A 20,730-nucleotide genomic window follows, 5' to 3' on the forward strand; every position below is an offset into this window, starting at 1 on the left:
AACAATTAGCTTATATTGCACTCTTTGGGACTTCACAGAATTTGAGATGCCTAAACCCTGTGATGTGTCATCTATTTTCGCATTTTTAGCATCTATCCATGGAAGAATGATGGTATATGATACATCATTCGAATGCTATGATACAGGGAAGTATCCCAATACCACTCATGAGCTGAAATCTAACAGATAGCATCAATGTCAATTAAAATCTTTGAAGTCCAACAAATGTATTTCTTGATTTTCCAGTACTGTGGGAATCTTACATACTCTGCCTTCCGGAAATGTGCTCCTAGTCAGCTTATTGATAGAGCACCTTATCTGCCCAGATCTGGCCATACGCAGATACATCCCCAGGGCTTCGTAGGAAATGACAACCAATCTGTGATCCAAGTGTAGAAACCAGGAGTGATATCAGAATTAAAACCAAGTGAACTCAGACTGAAGCTGACAAACTCCTGCTCAGCATTTAACCCGGCTGCGTTCTGAGATTATGCTGAGGTGGTGGAATCTCAGACTAATCCTGAAAACTGATGCGAGAATTTTGCTGAGATGCACCTGGCCATGATATAATCTTGCTAAATCAGCATGTTCAGACTCTGCGGTTTGCGCCTGCAAGAACTATCACAACCTTCTGTGATGTAGCACCTGCCCAATAGGCTGTGATTGTTGCATGTCTGTTATGATCATGTTCTATCGGGCCTACACGGCGGTCTATTCCGATACGATCATCACAAATATCATGCGGCCTCATAGGTTGAGGCGTACACCAAGGTACAGATATTAACCTTGGTCATCCACTCCCAATGGATCATCAATCATTGGTCGAGTATCACGGGCCTTTGTATTAGCGGGCATGGAACGCTGCCTTATAAATTACTCACACGCAGGGCATGAACCTCCTAGTCTTTCCTGGCCGGAAGGAGACCAACGGAGAAGCACAAGAGTAGTCGTTATTGAGAGAGACGACTTAGAGAATACCTACAGATACATATTCGGTATTCTCACGCCCTACTTCCCAAAGTAGTATAAAAGGCCCATAGAGTAGGCTGAGGTTCTTCAGTCTATTCTCTTCGTTCTGGTACTGTCTTCCTACAGTACCCTTCATTCGTTGTGGTCTTCCTACCACAGCACCCTCATCCACTGTAGTCTTCCTACTACAGTCTTCATTGCTATATCGCAATACACTTCTGGCTCCTGTGCTACACGTACAGTTGAGACCATCGTTCCACACATCCTCCACGAGTGACCTAGGGAAGAACCTCCTACTCTTGGGGTTACCGACGAGCAGTCGTAACACTAGAATAGACTCTTCTGCCCCTACCTTGCTCGCACTAGCTTGCTGCCACACCCTCTCTCACAACCTTGCTCAGTGGGGATATAGACCCCCATTGAGAAAGCGTTACTGCACACACTCTGGAGCAAGACCTAGGCCAGGAATACCCACCCGGCACTAGACGTATCAATAACCAACTCCGTCACAACAATCGCCCTATCCGGCGCGAAGGGGACTTCTGGGTCTACGAAGACAATAACGGAACTGCCCCTCCGAATTACGATAACTGCTCATACCAAAACGGGCGTTATTACTTCACCCTTGAAGACGGAACAGAAGAAAAGGATATTTGGAATGAAACAGAAGCTCAGTGGGAACTAGCCCCACAATACAGGGAACCGGCGCCGGTAATCCCCGAAGACTCGGAGCAAGAGGAAACACCCTCGGAATCAGACTCCGACTCACCAGACCAAACACCGATCAACACCCGAAACGAACCACTCGCCGAAATGTTGGGACAAGCTTCGACTTCTACAAACACCCCTTCCGCGACAGTACAACCCGGAAGAGGAAAAGTCAAACTCCCAGACAATTACACAGGCGACCGCATTGAATCCCAGAAATTCATGCTCCAATGCCTCCTTCTTTTCGCAGCAGAATCCGATCGGTACAAGACCGATCAAGACAAAATATCCCTTGTGCTCTCATGCATGAGATACGGCACGGCGGGAGCCTGGGAGGAGAACTTCCTCCTCAAATCAGTAGGAGCAGATCCACCTACCGATCTAGGCACCTGGAAGGACTTTTTAGCCAAGTTCAAATTACAGTTCAGGGAGACGGGCAAGACCGACAAGGCGTGAAGCGCACTTATGGCCTTCTCCCAAGGACGAATGACGGTTGATGAATACTCCAACCAGTTCATTCTCATTGCTGCCGATGCCGACATCTCCGATAAAGAGCAAGTCCCTTACTTCCAACGCGGGTTAGACCCGCGCGTCATGGACAAAATATACGACAAGGAAGTTCAACCAAAGGATACGATTCAGGACTGGATCAATACAGCCTGCGAAATAGATGGACGACTTCGAGCCAGAACAGCTCAAAAGGCCATCCTCGCCAACTCCACCTCCTTTCGAAGCGATTATCTGAATCGTTTTCATAACCAAATCTCTCCCCGCTACAATTCCACAAACGCCCCTCGCAGAATGAACAACCAGGTGGTTGACATGGACATTGACGCTACCAGAAAGCGTAACGCCGAAAGTCAAAAGAGAAAATTTGACGGCAAGCGAACCACCTCCTGTTCCAACTGCGGAAAACCAGGGCACTCTAGCGCTAACTGTTGGTCACCACGTAGAGGCGTTCGCCCAGTTCGAGGAAACTCGAAAAGACGCCTGGGTACGACAGGGAGAGGAAACCGCGCGGTTGATTTGGAGGGAGAAGACGACGCACCCGTTATGGGAAACCAAGCGGGAATATATCAAGGAATGGAGACAGAGGACATTCACCGCAACAACCAGCGGGTACCACAACCTGGTCCTTCGATGGAACGTCCTCACTCTACCCCATCCGGACGACCCCAGACGAACCATGGGCAGCGCACTATGCTACCTAACGGACGACGGGGAGACGGAGGCGTCAGTCATTCTGCTCGAATCGGAGCAGTACTCGGAGAATTAGGAGAAGATGAAGCCAGAGAAGTAATCTTGGGACACGCGGAGCGTTTTTCCTGACCTCTCCCTCACCAGCGAAGGAGAGAGGTCAAGGACAACCCGAGTTTGATGCCCACACTTGTATTCGTATCGGAGCAATGAACGACCGTATCAACACCCCCATACGCCTGAACGTGAAAGTATCAAACAGGAGTCAAAACGCTGGAGCCAAAGCAACCATCGACTCGGCCTGCGAAGGGGTTATAGTAAATGAAACTTGGGTCAAAAGACATCGTTTCCCCACCTATACACTCAACAACCCCATTCGCGTCCGGAACGTCAATGACACCATTAACAAAGCAGGTCTCATCCGATCCGCCTTGGATGTGAACCTCACCATTCGGGACATCAGTGGACGAATGCATACTGAGCGCGTCCAGATGTTTATCTCCAATCTAGGAAAAGACGACCTTATCCTGGGAACAGATTGGTTAAAATACCACGATCCCTCCATCGAATGGAGGCGACGTGAAGTGCACTTCGATCGGTGCCCCCAGAAATGCCAGCAACCATATGGGTTCACCAGAGCAAGGGAAGAACCGCCATACAGTAGGCGGTTATCAGACGTGGAGCCACGGCACAAACCACGCATCAATGAGCGCGAAAAACAGCGCCTAGAACATCTCCGAAGACTATCGGAAGATGTAGGACTCCGCGACCATAGCGGAACGTTTGGTGTCCAACTACGAGCATACCTCAAAAGGAAATGGCTCCTAAAGGACATAAGGAAATACGCAGAAGAGAAACGAAAGGCTCAAGACAAGCCATCTCTTTCACCAAACGAGGGAGAACCTGATCTCCTAGACAAACCCTCAGGAAAACAGGCTATAGAGGAACCAGTTATTCGGAAACTGGCTCCTGAACCGTCAGGATTTGCCAGCTTCGACCAGGACTTAGAGGACGAAATCGTCGTCACCAATCTAAAGGAAAGAGTCCCCAAGGCGCATCACGAATATTTGGACATCTTTAGCGAACGAAAGTCGCAGCGGCTCCCAGAGCACACTTACTGGGATCACGCCATAGATTTGAAACCGACTTTCAAACCTCAAGTGCCAAAAATCTACGCCTTGAGCCCCGAGAAACACGATGAACTAGGGAAATTCATCAAAGAACACCTCACTCGGGGGACCATCCGTCGATCCACCTCACAAACAGCAGCCCCATTTTTCTTCATAGGAAAGAAGGATGGAAAACTGCGCCCGGTACAGGACTACCGTCATTTAAACTCGTACACCATCCCAAATGTGTGCCCCCTTCCACTAATCCAAGAACTATTGGACGTAATCAAAGGGGCCACCATTTTCAGCAAATTGGACGTACGATGGGGATATAACAATATACGAATCAAAAAGGGCGACGAGTGGAAGGCCGCTTTCATCACTCCGCTGGGCTCTTATAAACCCACAGTAATGTTCTTCGGCCTCACCAACTCACCAGCCACCTTCCAGGCCATGATGAACATGATTTTCAGAGAACTCATCACAGCCCGGAAAATAACCGTATACATGGACGACATCCTCATTTTTTCCAAAAACATGGCGGAACACATTCAAGTCCTGAACCAGGTTTTCCAGATCTTACGCGACAACGACCTTTACTTGAAACCAGAAAAATACGAGTTTTATAAAGAAAAACTCCAATATCTGGGATACACCATTTCAAAAGACCATGTCGCTATGGAAGACTCAAAGGTGGACGCCATACAAGATTGGCCAGTCCCATGCACCGTCCAAGACATTCGCTCCTTTTTAGGTCTAGGAAACTTCTACAGGCATTTTATAGATAAGTTCTCCCTTATCGCACGACCTCTGCATGACCTCACCAAAAAGGATGCAAAATGGAACTGGACTTCGAAGTGCCAGGAAGCCTTTGAACGATTAAAAAGGGCATTTATCAGCAAACCCGTTCTGAATTACCCGGACCCCATGCATCCATATCGACTAGTAACGGACGCCTCACTAATCGCTTATGGAGCCACCCTCCTGCAAGAAGGAAAAGACGGCGACTGGCATCCAGTCGCATTCCTTTCCGGGTCATTTTCACCAGCAGAACGGAACTACGATGTCCACGATCGCGAACTCCTGGCCATCATAAAAGCGTTGGAACACTGGAACCACTACCTCGAAGGTGCACGACACCCATTCGAGATCTGGACAGATCACAAGAATCTGGAACACTTCCAAACGGCGCGAGATCTCTCACGATGACACGCCTGTTGGAGCCTTTATTTGAGCAGATTCGACTTCATGCTCAGCTATAAAGCGGGATCAACAAATCATTCCGATGCTCTGTCCAGGCGTCCAGATCTAAGTGAGGGGGTGGAATCTGACAACAAAGCTCAAATTTTGCTCCCGGCCAACCTTTTCAACAAATCTGACGAAACTTTGGTAGAACCGTCTCCGACACGGCACATAAAATCCACGGAAATCGCCTCTTCAAACCTCATTTCCCTCATCCAACACTCGAAATCAGAACATGACGCCTTAACAAGAGTAGCTCTTGCAAAACTCCTGCGAGTAGGTCCACAAGGGATGAGAGGATTACTGGGACATTGGACACACGAAAACGGAATTACCAGACGCAACGGCCACATATGCGTCCCCAAAGACGACGTCATCCGAAGACTCATCGTCAAAACACATCATGACGCACCCGCGGTAGGACACCCGGGTAGAGCAAAAACATTGGAAATGGTGCAACGACACTACTGGTGGCAAAACATGACTAAATTCGTCCACGAATATGTGGATGGATGTGCCATATGCCAGTCTACGAAGAATTTGACATACAAGACACACCCACCTATCTGCCCTCTGGAAACCACCAACGTTCCTTGGCGATTCATCTCGACAGATTTCGTCACGGACCTACCCGAAAGCAAAGGGTTCGACTCAATTAACGTGGTAGTGGATCAAGGTCTGTCAAAAGGCATAGTCATCACTCCATGCAAGAAAACGATCACGGCAGAAGAAACAACCGTGCTTTTCCAAAATAACGTTTTCAATCGACATGGACTGCCGACCAAAATAGTGTCCGATCGGGGCCCTCAATTTGCGGCCAAATTCACCTGAGAACTCTGGAAACGGCTAGGAATCACCGCCGCTCTCAGCACGGCGTATCATCCCCAAACAGATGGAGAGACGGAACGGGTAAACCAGGAGATCGAGCAATTCCTGAGAACGTTCTGCAACTACCATCAGGACAATTGGGTAGACCTTTTGCCGTTCGCCGAATTCTCACACAACACACGGAAACACTCGGCCACTGGGAAATCCCTTTTCGAAGTGCTATACGGTTTCAATCCCCCCTATTCAGCTGACACGGCGCTGGAGACAAAGGTACCTGCGGTAGCTGAACGCATTAGGACGATCACAGAAGTTCAGGAAGAAGCCGCTGCCAGCTTACAAATAGCCAGCAATTACGCCAAAGACCGGGATCTTCACAGGAAACTTCCCCAATGGGAGGAAGGAGACCAAGTATGGTTAGAAGGAACCCATATTCGGACAACCCATCCTAAGTTCAAGCTCGCCCCTAGGCGATATGGCCCCTTCAAGATACTGGGAAAAGTAGGAACCCTGGCGTACAAGCTCCAAATTCCTCCGCAGTGGAAAATCCACCCGGTGTTCCACGCCGCCATGCTCACTAAATATAGAGAAACCGAAGCCCACGGAGAGAACTTCGCGCGACCAATACCGGAGGTATTGAACGATGAAGAACATTACGAAGTAGAAATGATCGTGGATTCAAAACGGCAAGGACGAGGAACCAAATACTTGGTCAAGTGGATGGGATATCCCGAAGCAGACAACACCTGGGAGCCCTACGCTCTCCTAAAGGGAACAGCGGAAGAAGCCATGAAGGATTTCCATGACCAATACCCTGACAAGCCTCGTCCGGGAACAGCCTGAAGGGAAAGACAAGGTTATAAAAGGAGCAACAGGAGGACTCCAACAAAAACATCTTCTCACCGCCTTTCCCCTCTCAAGCACATCCCCCCATTCGAATGCTCCTCCACGACGACCACGATGCTTCGTCTCCATCCAGAAACTCCTCCCCCGATGTCGTCCTTATGGTCGCCAATCCAGATGTCGAACGAGTGGAAAGAGGAACAAGTCCTCACCGACCAGATGCTGGACGAATTGATAGAGGAACAAGTCCTCAACAACCAGGATCTACCGGCGTCCTCCTCACCCCTCATCTCAACAACTTCTCCGACGACGACGCCGAAGACTATGGCAAGTTCAAGGAAAGGGAAAGAACCCGAAGACCCTCACCGGAGAGGGCCTCACGAGATGCACCACGGCATGAAAACTCTGATGACCGAAACCAGTCGAGCCTTGGCCAATTACCAGTGGGAGTTCCACCTCCTAGTGAAGGCACGCCAAATAGTGGAGTTGCAGGTCCCTCGGGATTTCGAGCAAGAACGGCAGCTCAACTCCCAAGCCATGGAGAAGCTGAACCAATACCAGTTCTATCAGAAACTGCACCTCCGCCAATACCAACTAGTGGACCGATTCCCAGCTCCATGGGAGGACCTACCCCTCGTACAGATCCTCACGCCGGAGAACTGGAGCGACACGCGGACGCGCTCCTCCAGCGGAACACCATCTCCGCGGTAATACAAATGGCCACAGCCATGGCCCTCCAAAGACTCGCTAACTTCTCGGCAGGACAACCCGGGAATGAACATAGCGACGTACCTCGATGACTGGCTAGTGCCAGCCTCCAGATCAGAGCGCTCGCCCTCCAAACCGACCCGGACACAGCCTCCTGGTACGCCCACAATGACGGGCGACCCCGAGCCCTCCTCATCCACCCTGACGAGTTCTCCCAATACGTCAACCGAGAGCTCCTTCCAGCTCTCCTCTTCGGAGGAGAACTGGGAAACGTCCAGCCAAGCAGAACCGACCCTTTCCGAGTTGTCACTTGGAACGTACCACGTCCCGGAGAACATCCCACGCCTGTACCAAATCCAAGGAGGGTTCCGCGTACGGTCGTGGAGCGCCCTCCACCGAGACAACGAGAGGTTCCTACAGCGCATAGCCATACTGCGACTCCCCCCTCTCACCGGATACGAGGTCTTCCCCTATCCCAAGGAAATACCGACGAGGAGGAACCGCCCGTCTATCGAAGAAATGAGGGAAGGCGGAGTCGGGGAGACCAGGCAGCCCTCGGACGCGGAACAACTGTTGGCCGGAGTGTTCGACACCGGCCTAGATCGCCTCCTCCTAGTGCTCGACTTCGTACGAACGAAAGAGAGGATAACCGAAGTAGCCGCAGAACTCGCCGCATTGATTCGGAGGCTCGAAGAAATAGCTCTTGGACTAGATCCGAGCTCGACGCATGGGATGCTCTAGACGATCCAGGAAATTACGACGAGGCGGACCCCTATTACCGACCTGACGAAGGGGGCGGGGATTATCAAGGACCTTTCGATTATTAAACGAACTAATAACAGGGCACAAGGAGAAGAAAGGGGGTAAGGAAGTTGAGGAACTCCTTCCCCTGACAAAACCACATCCGAAACGATGTAAAACTACAATCGTCCACAACGACGTAAAACTAGGATCGTCCCTCAAGACGTTAAACTGTACGACCTTCGTCCGAAACAGACGTTAAACTACCCCGCGTCCGGAATGACGTCTAAACTATCGGACCTGCATGTCTTAAAACTGTGAAAAGATAAGAAGGCAGGGGAAGTACCTGACCATTTTAGTCCTAGGTTCAAATGATGGTACGAATCAAGGACAACTGCGGGCATAATTCCACGTACAGCCTACGGCGGAACCTTTCACATCCTCGCTGTCAAGGAGTCAATCTGACAGATGCATCGAGCGTCCCATTTGGATCCTCAGTTTTACAGGGTTTTTTCCGCATTAGGGAACCCTCTACATGACATATACTCTACTCGTAGGTGTCGACAAGCAGGCCCTTCGCCTTGGTACAGCGAAGTGCCCATACATAACCGGTTGCAAGTCCGAGTCAAGAAATTATGACGCATAACTCGTATCGTGAACCCTCACAGTCAAGGTCTGACTGGTGTTTTGGGACGTCCCACTTTGGATCTCCCGTTTTACAGGATCGTTTCCGCATTAGGGGATCCTACAGCTGGCGCATGAGATGATGTAGAGAGCGGGCCGCCTCTACCTCACAAGTCTTCCTAATGATGCGAGGCCACAAAACCACATCCGGAACGATGTAAAACTACCAAAGGCTTGGTCCGCAATGACTATAAACTACTAGGGTCCGCAATGACGTTAAACTAGTCATCGTCCGAAATGACGGAAAACTATCACCGTCCGAGATGACGTTAAACTACCATTGACCCAAAGGAGCGTGGTTGCATTCTGGCGAAGCGCGGAAGGACTCGCGTCACAGAACCCTGCCTATAAAAGGTCGAAGCGCTTCCGATATTCACTCGCTTTTCAGTAAAAGAATATCGGGTCGTCTTGGTTCAAATCCAAGCGAGGGGTCTGGGGACATGGAAGAGCAAGCATCTCTTCATGGAGCGCTCAGTCTAGTCCTGGAGTCGAAGTACAAGAAATTCCGCTCCAAGACCTAGTCAGGAGGCAACTAGGACACGTGCCTCGAGTTGAAGATCTAGTAGGAAGGGACTAGATCATGCGACTCTCGTCTGGCCCACATAGCGGAAGAACGACAAGAGCGGGCCACTTATCCGAAGTCTATTCCGCCCAATCGTCCGCAACGACGTAAAACTAGGTCTCGTCCGCAACGACGTAAAACTAGGTCTCGTCCGCAACGACGATAAACTACAAAGCGTCCGGGATGACGTTAAACTAAGCATTGTTTTTCCACAATATTTGTGGCGAAACAACGTCCGCAAAGACGTTAAACTATTGTCCCTTTCCACATAGGGATTGTTCGAGGCCAATGGCATCGACGTCCGCAATGACGGTAAACTACGGGCATCCGAAACGATGTAAAACTACCGTCCCTTCAAGCATAGGGATCGTGCGTGGCGATCTTGACAAGATACCATGCGTCCGAGACGACGTTAAACTAGTGCCCCTGAACCTAGGGGTTGTCATTGACGTCCAATCCCCTGGACACCAATGCGTCCGCAATGACGTTAAAACTACTTGCTTCCGATCGCATGGGAGTTGTGATTCATCACTCTGGTGCTGAATCGTCCGCAATGACACAAAACTATTTGCTCCTTACCGTATAGGAGTTGTGGATTGACCGCCATGGTGTCAATCGGTCCGCAATGACATTAAACTACGGACCGTCCGAGACGACGTTAAACTATCCGTCCCTTCTAGTACAGGGATCATCGGTCGACACCATTCTTGACGAGAATGTGTCGACAATGTCCGAAATGACATTAAACTACCCTCATCCTCGGAGGAAAAGCCTATCGTGACTCGAGGGACACAGTCAGACGATGGCCCGCCTATCGCACGGCGTTAAACTGCAAGCTCGCCTAATGCACGGCGTTAAACTGCAGGTCCGCCTACCTCACGGCGTTAAACTGAGCGGTCTCATAACCTTGAGGCGTTACAAGTTATCCGGTTTGATATAGTATAAACCGTCCATCATGCCTCAGTGGAATCTGGAGCGGGTAAAGTCTGGTCTATGGCCCTATGCACATAACCGATGAATGGTCCGGCGTGCAGAAACATCTTTCCCCACAGATATTCCATGTTGATGATGAAGCACATCCGAGACGATGTAAAACTACTGACGTCCGCAAAGACGTTAAACTACGGATCGTCCGAAATGACGATAAACTACGGACCGTCCCGCATGACGTTTTAAACTGCCAGTCGTGGATATATCTCGCACCCGCTCCTTATTCCTCGCTGCACCTTTCAAGTCTAATTCTCTTCACATCCTTGCCTCGAACCCAACACTACACGTGGTATTCCCCACCATAGGCCCACGTTTGTGAAAAACAAACTCTGGACGCCGTAAACTGCCTCACCGGAGATGAGTCCACCGTATGGGGACAATACTGCTTGGGATTTGGCTGCAACCTCACCGGAGATGAGCTCACCGTATGGGAGCGATACTGCTTGGGGCGTCATGACTGGTAGCCTGGAGAAGTAGGCCTAAGCCTTCGTAAAGCGATCAACCTACTTGTCCATGGGCGCCATCCACTGTCGTCAAGAGGAACAACAAATCATGAGGATAGATGACTATCCTGGAAACACTGAGGTTTGGCCCTCGTAGAAGGAAGAAGAAGAACCTGATGACACGAATCGGAACCCACATGCTAGAATTTCTACACATCCACACACCACTCGCATTCATACGCCTTTCTTGATGCTGTTCCAGAAGCGGGCTGGAAGTAAGACCGCGATGCGGTTTACCCGCGGCAAAATCAATCCCACGGGTGAAGGAAGAACATCCTAGAGAGCGGAGGCTTGGATACCCTCACGACTCGACAAACAAACAGCTCAACGGAGATGGAAAACTCCTAGAGGATCAAACGACGTAAGTCGGTCTTCCTCCCAGAAAACGAAGTCATGTCTCGGAAGTCGCATCTGGAGACCATCGTTGGATCAAGAAAGCAAATCGTATATGGAGTGGCGATGACACGCAAGGCGTGGTCCTACCAGGCGAATAGGACGTAGAAAGGGGGTATTGTTATGATCACGTTCTATCGGGCCTACACGGCGGTCTATTCCGATACGATCATCACAAATATCATGCGGCCTCACAGGTTGAGGCGTACACCAAGGTACAGATATTAACCTTGGTCATCCACTCCCAATGGATCATCAATCATTGGTCGAGTATCACGGGCCTTTGTATTAGCGGGCATGGAACGCCGCCTTATAAATTACTCACACGCAGGGCATGAACCTCCTAGTCTTTCCTGGCCGGAAGGAGACCAACGGAGAAGCACAAGAGTAGTCGTTATTGAGAGAGACGACTTAGAGAATACCTACAGATACATATTCGGTATTCTCACGCCCTACTTCCCAAAGTAGTATAAAAGGCCCATAGAGTAGGCTGAGGTTCTTCAGTCTATTCTCTTCGTTCTGGTACTGTCTTCCTACAGTACCCTTCATTCGTTGTGGTCTTCCTACCACAGCACCCTCATCCACTGTAGTCTTCCTACTACAGTCTTCATTGCTATATCGCAATACACTTCTGGCTCCTGTGCTACACGTACAGTTGAGACCATCGTTCCACACATCCTCCACGAGTGACCTAGGGAAGAACCTCCTACTCTTGGGGTTACCGACGAGCAGTCGTAACAATGTCGAGGAGCATTCAAGAGGTGCTGCAAGACCTAGCTGCGGTGTCATGCCCCATGCTGTGGCTGCCTCTCCTGGTGCAGGGCCTTCAAGTATATTAAATACAATCATATAGAATACCATTCCTATACACTTTCCTGCTGCAGTATTGTGAAGGAATGCTCTCAAGAATGCCAGTATTTCAGTGGTCCATAAGAGGAGGGCAATGTGACGAGTGTGACAAAAGGTGACGGTGCCTCGCAGGCGCCGTCAGCGCGTCAGCCCTTGTCTTTTTCCTTACGCATCTCCTGCCCTATGCGATTTGTCTGCATGTGTCTAGGCTCTAACACCCAATACCAATACCTCTGGACTGCCAATGTGGACTGGTACTTGGCTTGAGCTGAATCTTGGGGCTTGCTATGGACACAATCTAAAAAGTTCTCAGCTGCTGGGATCTGACTGATGGCTCTGGATTGCTATGCTTGCAGCTTGGTGACTTGGGGTGTTCTGTCTGTGTGTCAACCTTGGGCTTTTGCAAGATCCACAAGGAGTGTGAAAGGTGGGCTATACCATCTCACATTTTGTTTCACAGGTGTTGCCATGCATAGGGTTAGGAGTGATTGTGACTTGGGAGGCAGACCAGGTTTTATAGCATGTCGGTGAGTGGTGTTTCTTATCCTTGCACCCAGCAAAGTCTCTGGACTGATGAGCAGTCCACTAGTACTGTTATATAGGTATTACTGATAGGGTTGTATGAGAACATCTATCGGTGCCGTCCTTGCTCGGTAAGTAAATTTTGCGCATATAGTAATTGGTGGTGCAATGCTAATTGTGGAAGATTGGTGGAGACTATGAGTTCTGGGATTCTGTAAGTCAGGAAGGTCAGGGTGGTCGACGATGCCAGCAAGGAGGTCCTCATATAGTATCACAACAATATCTGTCGATAGAGAAATATAATTTTATAGGCAATTTTTATCACATGATTAAATTAAATGATATTAATAAGAGGATATAACCCGATTGGGATTTATCTATGACAAGGGCCTAGATGGGCTGGTTTGACTCTGAGATGGCGAAGCTGAAATGATGCTGATCAATCTCAGAATAATGCTAAGGTAGTGCGATATGGAATGATTTCAGAACCGATAGTTTGTTGTGGTATCAGCATTTGCCGGGTATCTTGCTGTGGATCTCAAACTCAGCTTTTTCCTGAGTAATCCCCTAGGGGTGTATCTAGCCAGATATCCCCAGATGACCTAAGCATCTAGGAGCATCTGGGGCTCTTTTGGACTGGCTGGGACCAGTTACAGGTTTGCTGATGCCGGCGACTTGCAACGCCTCGGGGAAATATGACGAGGCTGATATCGGCGTGTACGCGGTGATACGCTAGTGATGCCTCTGAGTGCGAAACACACCCAAGAAACACCCCTACAAGCGCAGGTAGGCAGGAGCTAGTTCTAGTGTGCAAGGAACTATAAGCTGTGCAACAACCAACAAGGGAGCATACTAAAAGTGTTCGGAGTGTAGTGAACAAACAACTCCAAAATCAAAGTATTCAGTCAGTAAGTCGGTCGGTAGGTCGGTAAGTCGGTCGGTCGGTCGGTCGGTAGGTCGGTCGGTCGGTAGGTCGGTCGGTCGGTAGGTCGGTCGGTCGGTAGGTCGGTCGGTCGGTAGGTCGGTCGGTCGGTAGGTCGGTCGGTCGGTCGGTCGATGTTTGATCGGGATTTGATCGGGATGCAAAGGGAAGGGAATGGGTGCAAGGCCACACTGGACCCTGGCAGAGGATGACAAACTAGATGAGAGGGAGAGAGCAAGACGACGAGGGCTCTGGCAGAGGGCTGTGATCGAACGCAACAACACAAACAAAAGGGCAAAATGCGAACAAGGATTGGAAGGCAATGGCTCAAAGTCTCATGGACACAAGCGCACAAATGGAATCGGAACAAGGGGGGAGCCAAAGCTGATGTATTGCAAAGCCATAGGTGCCATTTTATAGTAAGTCCGAACAGGTACAAGATAAGGAGATCGGCAGAGGCATAGAGCAATCGGAAATGCGTGCCAAGAGTGATCAAAGGTAAAGAAGATAAGGGAGTGATGTTGCAAACACTATAAGATAAGAAGCAATAACTCTAAAGTCTAAATAAGTGGAGAGATTGCCAAGGTGAGTCCACATGGACCTGGAGATAAGAACCACATGCCACATGGGTAAACCATTTAGAAACTTGGGAGCTCTGAAGATAACAAAGGATAGGTCAACAGAAGGCATAAGGACGATAAGAGATAGAAAGACAGATCCGTTCTGAGTCAACAAAGTGTTCGGCCGCCTCCGATTCGGGACACCGAAGCCGACCGAATGTGCCGACCATGTGAAGTGTACCGAACCGATCGGCGATCGGCCGCGACAGTCTGTGGGGAGCCCCTACTGCTGAGAGTGATGATAGATGGATAGGATGACTGTGAACAGCTCCGAACAACTGTGCGGAGGTCTAAATGCAAAGTCGGCACCTGACAAATGGCTGAGATCGCCGAACGGATCGGGATCGGTCGGTCCTAAGTATGCCGAACGGTCAAAGAATACTGAAAAGCTGCGAAAAGTGGGGTATTGGTGCCTAGAGCATACCCATGCTCATCAGCGGGATTAGGCTGTTTACAAGTCCTAGTCCTACCCAATAGCAAGTAGATGATTGATCAAAAGCACACAGAAGCAGGTGGCATATGAACTTTGTGCATCCTTACCATGGTGGTCCCATAGAACTCGGAAGCGCTGCAATGGAGTCTCCTGCTTCCTCATCCTCATCATCCTCATTAGGAGGTAGCTGTGGTAACTTTGAGATCCTGGCCTGCATGGCAGAGCGATATAAATCTGACATCGTCGGGTTGAGATTTCGACGAAGCGGCACCGTAGTGCACCTACCCCATTTGCATAATTTATGTTTGCTGAGTAATTAAAGTGCAGAATTACCATATCATTTGTGTTCTCAAGTAACTTCAATGCCAAATTTCTCTCAATGTCCAGCACCTCTCTGAAGTCTCATTCTCTTGTGTCGGTGGTGAGGCCCTGTGAAGTCTTGAGGATGAACAATGGAAGATTCGAGGATTCATCCTGTCCGCAGACCCAGGATGTCCAGGTGCATGACAATCAGAAACATTGATTCAGATGAAAATAACAGTGGCAATAACAGGACGGCTGTGGTCGTACTGATACAGCGGTTCAGATACCAACAATATACTGTTTCGTCTTCTGAAATCCTGAAATTGTCTCGTCGCTGAGGCCGAGATGAGCTTTGACCAGCGCAGGCGGAGTGAGGGCAAGCCACTGTTAAAGCGAGTGAGCAGAGAATTCACAAACGGAATTGTCCAAACGCTCTTACTTGGCTTAGGCTGACATCCTGGAACCGATCTTAGGTGGATCGTTAGGATGAGGATCAGAATACACGATTATCTGCTCACCAGTTTTGAAGATCTCAAGATAATGCAACGTCGTATTCCCGACGTTCTCGACATAGTGCCCTGAACTCGTCGTCTAAGCAATATCAATATCATAGAGTTGAATAAAGACAGACCGTAGGTCGCAGGAACGTATCCAACATCGCCTGGCTGGTAGTCGAACGTTCGAGCGTTGCTTTGAGAAGCGAAGACAGTGACGCGAGCGTTCCCTTCACTGCGCAGAAAGAGTTATAACATGAACAGCGAGATAAGTAGAGAAGGCTCACATGAAGTAAGCCCATTCGTCTTGAGTGGGATGCCACTAATGTCCACAGCGTCAATTAGAGATGCTTTTATACAACCAATAAAACTGACGTGTAATTCTCTCATAGCTCCAGGTTCAACAGTCACGTCCGCGACAGCAAGTGTTTTCGCGATGGGGAAAATAGTCGAATCTACGATCTTGATCGTTCCACCTCGCGTTCGAGTCGCATTCATCGTCGACATGGCGAAAGATAGGGCGTTAGGAACTTGTCCTTGAGGATCTGGGACAGGAACAGCATCTAGAGATGGATCCTCTGAAAAGCATACGTCAGATGGTATCACCCGAATGGTTAGTGTAGGTGCAAACCAGAGGGAAAGATGTACAGCTCTTTGGCAGGGATGTTATTGAATGCCGATATATCTGTCTGGAAATTCTTAGCGATCACCTCCTTTGGGACATGCGCAAGCCAATCCGTCAGCTTAACAGCCAAATTCGGTATGTGAGCAGAGTATTTGGTAATGGCCTCAAATGGACCACCGTACCAGGAAAGTTGCATCTTCGCTGAAATCACCATCATCAAAGACCTGTGGATGCGGTTTCAAACGGGAATTTTAAATGAAAAATAACGTAACAAACCAGTAGGAACTCCGTGCCCTCGGTAGATTCATTGGTCGCTTGTAGAGAGTGTGGAACGCCTGGTGGGAAGTACCAAATATCACCTGCATTCTAAGTTGCCGAAGGTTGTTAGAGTGTCGACTATTGATGCAATGCAGAGAAGCGTACCACATTAGCCAAGTAGTTCTTTCCATCCTGATCCACGGCCGTTATTTGAGTTGATCCCTGCCCGAGGATGTTTGGATATTAATATAATGAAAGTGATCGAAGAGACGCACCTTTATGACATAGGCCCACTGTAAAATATCACACGATAGTTCAGTATTTGAGTTGAGAACGAACAGCGGGAAAGGTATATACTTCGGAGGTTCCGTGCCAGTGCAACTCTCTGGAAGTGGCGTTCAGAATGATGAGATTCTATCAGAAGTAGGCACATACCGAACAGCGCCAGGGTCAAGTCGCATGTTGACGCCAGCCATCTCTGTGATCGCATTAGTGAGAAATCATGGGTGATCGGACATAGTTGGCAACAGACGTTTAGCAATTGGCATATCGTGGACTGAAATGTACGAAAGTCAGCAGCATGATATCGCATTGTTTCGGAGAAGCTCACTGTTCTGCTGTCTGGCCCAACCCCCGGTCTGCAGACGATTGTGGCTCAGACTGAAGGGCCACTTTGCATTTAGCCTAGGGTCAAATCGTCAGTACGAGGCACACGCACGACTGCGCGAATCACGCACACTTCACCATTATCCGTAGTAGGAGGTGCAAGGAAGTCAGGATTCTGTCTGTCGATTTCCACATTCTGTGGACCAATGATGTTGCTGCCGAGTTTACCGCGTATAGGCTCAGGTTGAATGTCTGCTCCCGCGTGAAAGGCAGGAGCATTGGGGCTGTCAGTCGCCAAAGGGAATGTCGGACTTGGGCTAGCTGCCGACACTAAACTGGGAGATCCTGAAACCGATGATGTCCAAGTGCCAAGTGTCGGCGCAGATGGCTTGCTGGCAGGGGCCGCCGAAACCGAGAGAGTAAGAAACAGAGCACAAAGCTGTAGCGAGCTAGTGAGATGGAGCATGGCCAGTGGAGGTGCAGAAGACGGTGTCCTAGTCAATCCTCTAATGCATCAAGCGCTCTTTCATACTGTTACCTTGTTCTAGTCCGGAGAGGCTGATATTGAATACGACTGCACGCAGTTTCCGTCCTGGACCAAATTGGGAAGGACAGACGAAACTGAGAATCTAAAAATAACGCATGCAACTAATCATGTGTTTAGACTGACAGCCTGCGTCTACTGTGAGTGGTTATCAAAATGAGGAGAGGCTTGAGCGGAGAGAATGGGACATCGTAGGGTTTACTTAGCACAAGTCACTTTAGTCCAAATTTTGATCGAACGTGAATGCGAAGAGGTTGATTACATTTGGATGCTTACAAACGACATTCAAAGCCTTTCCTTCATCTTCGCCAACGTAGCAGCCAACTCCTCTTTCCCGACATTCTTCTGCGGCCAGTTCTGACCAATAGTCAGAATCAAGCCTTCCTCCTCGCTTGGCTTCGGAAGGACATGGAAGTGGACATGGCCCACGTGTTGGAAAGCTATTTCTCCATTGTTCTAAAGACCACGGGTCGTTGACGCATGGCTAGAAAAGATCGATTTCTCATACCTGCACAATGTTATATGCTTCGATACCTGTTGACAAGGCTACCTTCTTTAAAACGGGTCCTATGTCGCGTAAATATTCGTCCGGGAGATCTCCCAGAGTCTTTGCATGGTCTAGACCCGTTGAAATGAGTTTCAGCCCGGGTCTAAATGTTTCAGAGTCAAGATGGGTGTACTTGCACTTTGGGATCACTTGGGTGTGCCCCTCAGAAATTGGGTTGATGTCGAGGAATGCTAGGCTGGATTGCGACATCAATGCGGTAGTCGGAAAGAACCTGTTGTAAGTGTACCTATGTTCGGTCTCAAAGAGCTTGAAGCTTGGGATGGTTCCTGACAGTTCAATCCATTGACAGTTCATCTGAGATGTTCAAAACTGTTCAAACATGCTCACCTTGGATGATCAGACAGAATACACATCTACATATCGTGAACCATATGGTCAAATGATATGAGAACGATCGAACTTACTGATCATCATGGGTTGTGGCCATTGGGACGACCCTTGGTTTCAAAGGTTGGGTAGACGGAAAGTGTCACAGAGCAAACAAGAGTCGGCTGCGAGATAGGAGAGCGGCTAAGTCAGTCTACCAACACTGCGCACTCCCAATCAGGCCTGTGGGCGTCATATTTCATATTAGATGAGTCCGAGCGTTCATAGGCGATTGTGAGTGTTAGATGAGGATGCCACCGAGGTACGAGTCACATACAGTGAAGGTTGTCGTTCTTTGCAAGTGATGGTAACGCTAAGTTGTGAATGAATTGGCAGAGTCCACTAGTCATGATTTCGGACTAGTGATGTCTTGAGAGTCATCCCTAGATGCAATCAATATCACACCTGCTCGTTTCGGATTTCACTTCTAAAGATGTCTTGAGAGTTAACTGTTTTCTGGCCACTCTCAAGAGCTATCATATAGAAAACCTTCCCAAAGCATACTCTAGGCAGACTTACTTGTCTAGAGAGCCTTTACAGACAACACCGGCTGAATCCAGATAAGAATTCCCATCCTACTAATCAATCAGCTCATTGCTCCGATAATCATTGTATCAAGATCAGGTTCTAACATTGCTATCAATATGGATTTGCAGGCTCTTGTAGGTCTTACTGCTCTAGGGAGCGAGTGACAAAGTAGCAAAGGAGGGTAAACTATAAGGAAAGTATAGGAAAGCAAGACGAGACAAGAGTGAGCAAAATGCGAAATAAACATGGAATTGTAGAAGAGTAGTGGCTTAGTCAAGATCAATGGATACTGTGGATTCATTGCCGTTGTCATTGTCATCATTTGGTGCAGACATCTGCATCCTATGCAAAAAGTCAGAAATGGTCAAGACAAGACATTGTTACTTACATCCCACATTGCTTCCACTCAAGACACATACATCCCACATTGCTTCCACTCAAGACACATATTTTGAAAGAATTGTCGAGTGTGTTCTTGCGACATGATGGCATCCAAAGAAGTTGCCAGCTTTGTGTACTTTGGACCATATTCTTTGGCCTCGAAAGGCACACATGTACATCAGGAAATACACAAGTTGTCTTTTCTGCCTTATATGGCTTGATAAGTGAGATAAGACAATATAAGACATGAAAAATAATAAGGAAGCTGTCTTGTGGACAGCAGGTCTATATCATCAAGATGGAGCATAAGCTGAAAGACATCAAAATAAGCTGTAAGACCAAGTGAAAAGGCCTAAAAATTCTTGTCTTTCCAGTGACTTGCCTATAGTAGCTACCTTGATATAAGCCTAATGTCATAATGAATGCAGCTGTGCTCTCGGAAACTCTCAGAATGCTTTCAAAAAGTATTGGATAGATCAATATAATCAGTATTTTTTGGGCAATTTGCGGAATACAGTAGTACATTATACACAGCTCCTTGTAGACCTTGTCTCAAGCCCCTGCAGCCAATTTCCTCCATGCCAAAGTGATGATTCATTGTATGGGCAGCCAGGTATCTCTGGATCCAATCGGTGAAGCTGATTATTCAGCCATGAAGGCGGTGATGAGCATTCACCCGTGCTAGGGTCCGAGGAAGGTATTCGGAAGCTTTGGGGAGATACCGAACAGTGCTAGACAAGTACTGAAGATGCCGAGTTTTACCAAACATGGTCGGTCCCTACCCGACAGATGACAAGCCACTGAAGGACGTTCGGCAGCACTTGGGTCAGTTTGCCCACACTTTATGTACTTACCATGACTGCATAGGAGTTTTACGATAAGTGTTTACAAAATCGGTGCCAGTATTCCATATCGGCCAATGTCCTCCGTGAGTCAGTCGGTCCTTATCGCTTATCTTCCCGACTTCCGCATGGTCGGTCAATCGCAATCTTGCACCATTGCTTGGCTACCCTGGTCATACGATACGTCTTTTTTATTTTTTATTGGTTCTCCAACGCCTGTTCCTGCTACCTACGCTTGGGCAACAGATCCCGAACATTCAGGATTTTGCCATCGCTGATTAACTTTTACCTTGTCATCTTCGGAACCCATATGGACATCTCACCTACCTTCTTATCTTCTCTGATCACTAAGGCTTGGCGCCCATTTGACATCTACTCTCATTTCTTGTTTAATA

At 48.6% G+C, this 20,730-nt stretch overlaps 5 protein-coding genes across 5 annotated transcripts; 3 read left to right on the top strand and 2 right to left on the bottom strand.

Moving 5' to 3' along the window:
* Window positions 1-2,163: 2,163 nt before the first annotated feature.
* HETIRDRAFT_108895 (uncharacterized protein) lies at window positions 2,164-2,953 on the top strand (the record flags this gene model as incomplete). The annotated part of the gene is made up of 2 exons (XM_009546709.1): window positions 2,164-2,536; window positions 2,631-2,953. 2 exons carry the CDS (start codon window positions 2,164-2,166, stop codon window positions 2,951-2,953), a joined length of 696 nt encoding a protein of 231 aa, XP_009545004.1.
* A 130-nt stretch (window positions 2,954-3,083) lies between these two features.
* On the top strand, window positions 3,084-3,452 carry HETIRDRAFT_57617 (uncharacterized protein; the record flags this gene model as incomplete). Its single annotated transcript, XM_009546378.1, has 1 exon — window positions 3,084-3,452. A coding segment is annotated over one exon (369 nt), but the record flags the coding sequence as incomplete, so codon positions are not given.
* A 3,536-nt stretch (window positions 3,453-6,988) lies between these two features.
* Window positions 6,989-8,428, top strand: HETIRDRAFT_416774 (uncharacterized protein; the record flags this gene model as incomplete). The annotated part of the gene is made up of 2 exons (XM_009546710.1): window positions 6,989-7,681; window positions 7,715-8,428. 2 exons carry the CDS (start codon window positions 6,989-6,991, stop codon window positions 8,426-8,428), a joined length of 1,407 nt encoding a protein of 468 aa, XP_009545005.1.
* A 6,974-nt stretch (window positions 8,429-15,402) lies between these two features.
* On the bottom strand, window positions 15,403-17,572 carry oxd2 (oxalate decarboxylase; the record flags this gene model as incomplete). The annotated part of the gene is made up of 17 exons (XM_009546711.1): window positions 15,403-15,507; window positions 15,563-15,591; window positions 15,642-15,701; window positions 15,755-15,852; window positions 15,905-15,939; window positions 15,993-16,195; window positions 16,249-16,360; window positions 16,425-16,466; window positions 16,519-16,608; window positions 16,666-16,722; window positions 16,776-16,793; window positions 16,858-16,885; window positions 16,936-16,978; window positions 17,033-17,056; window positions 17,111-17,184; window positions 17,238-17,436; window positions 17,476-17,572. 17 exons carry the CDS (start codon window positions 17,570-17,572, stop codon window positions 15,403-15,405), a joined length of 1,314 nt encoding a protein of 437 aa, XP_009545006.1.
* A 363-nt stretch (window positions 17,573-17,935) lies between these two features.
* Window positions 17,936-18,645, bottom strand: HETIRDRAFT_165442 (uncharacterized protein; the record flags this gene model as incomplete). Its single annotated transcript, XM_009546712.1, has 5 exons — window positions 17,936-18,106; window positions 18,159-18,393; window positions 18,445-18,484; window positions 18,546-18,571; window positions 18,623-18,645. The coding sequence occupies 5 exons, from the start codon at window positions 18,643-18,645 to the stop codon at window positions 17,936-17,938; spliced, it is 495 nt and encodes a 164-aa protein (XP_009545007.1).
* Window positions 18,646-20,730: the final 2,085 nt, after the last annotated feature.

The sequence above is a fragment of the Heterobasidion irregulare genome (assembly GCF_000320585.1).
Source record: "Heterobasidion irregulare TC 32-1 unplaced genomic scaffold scaffold_04, whole genome shotgun sequence".
Lineage (NCBI taxonomy): Eukaryota > Fungi > Basidiomycota > Agaricomycetes > Russulales > Bondarzewiaceae > Heterobasidion > Heterobasidion irregulare.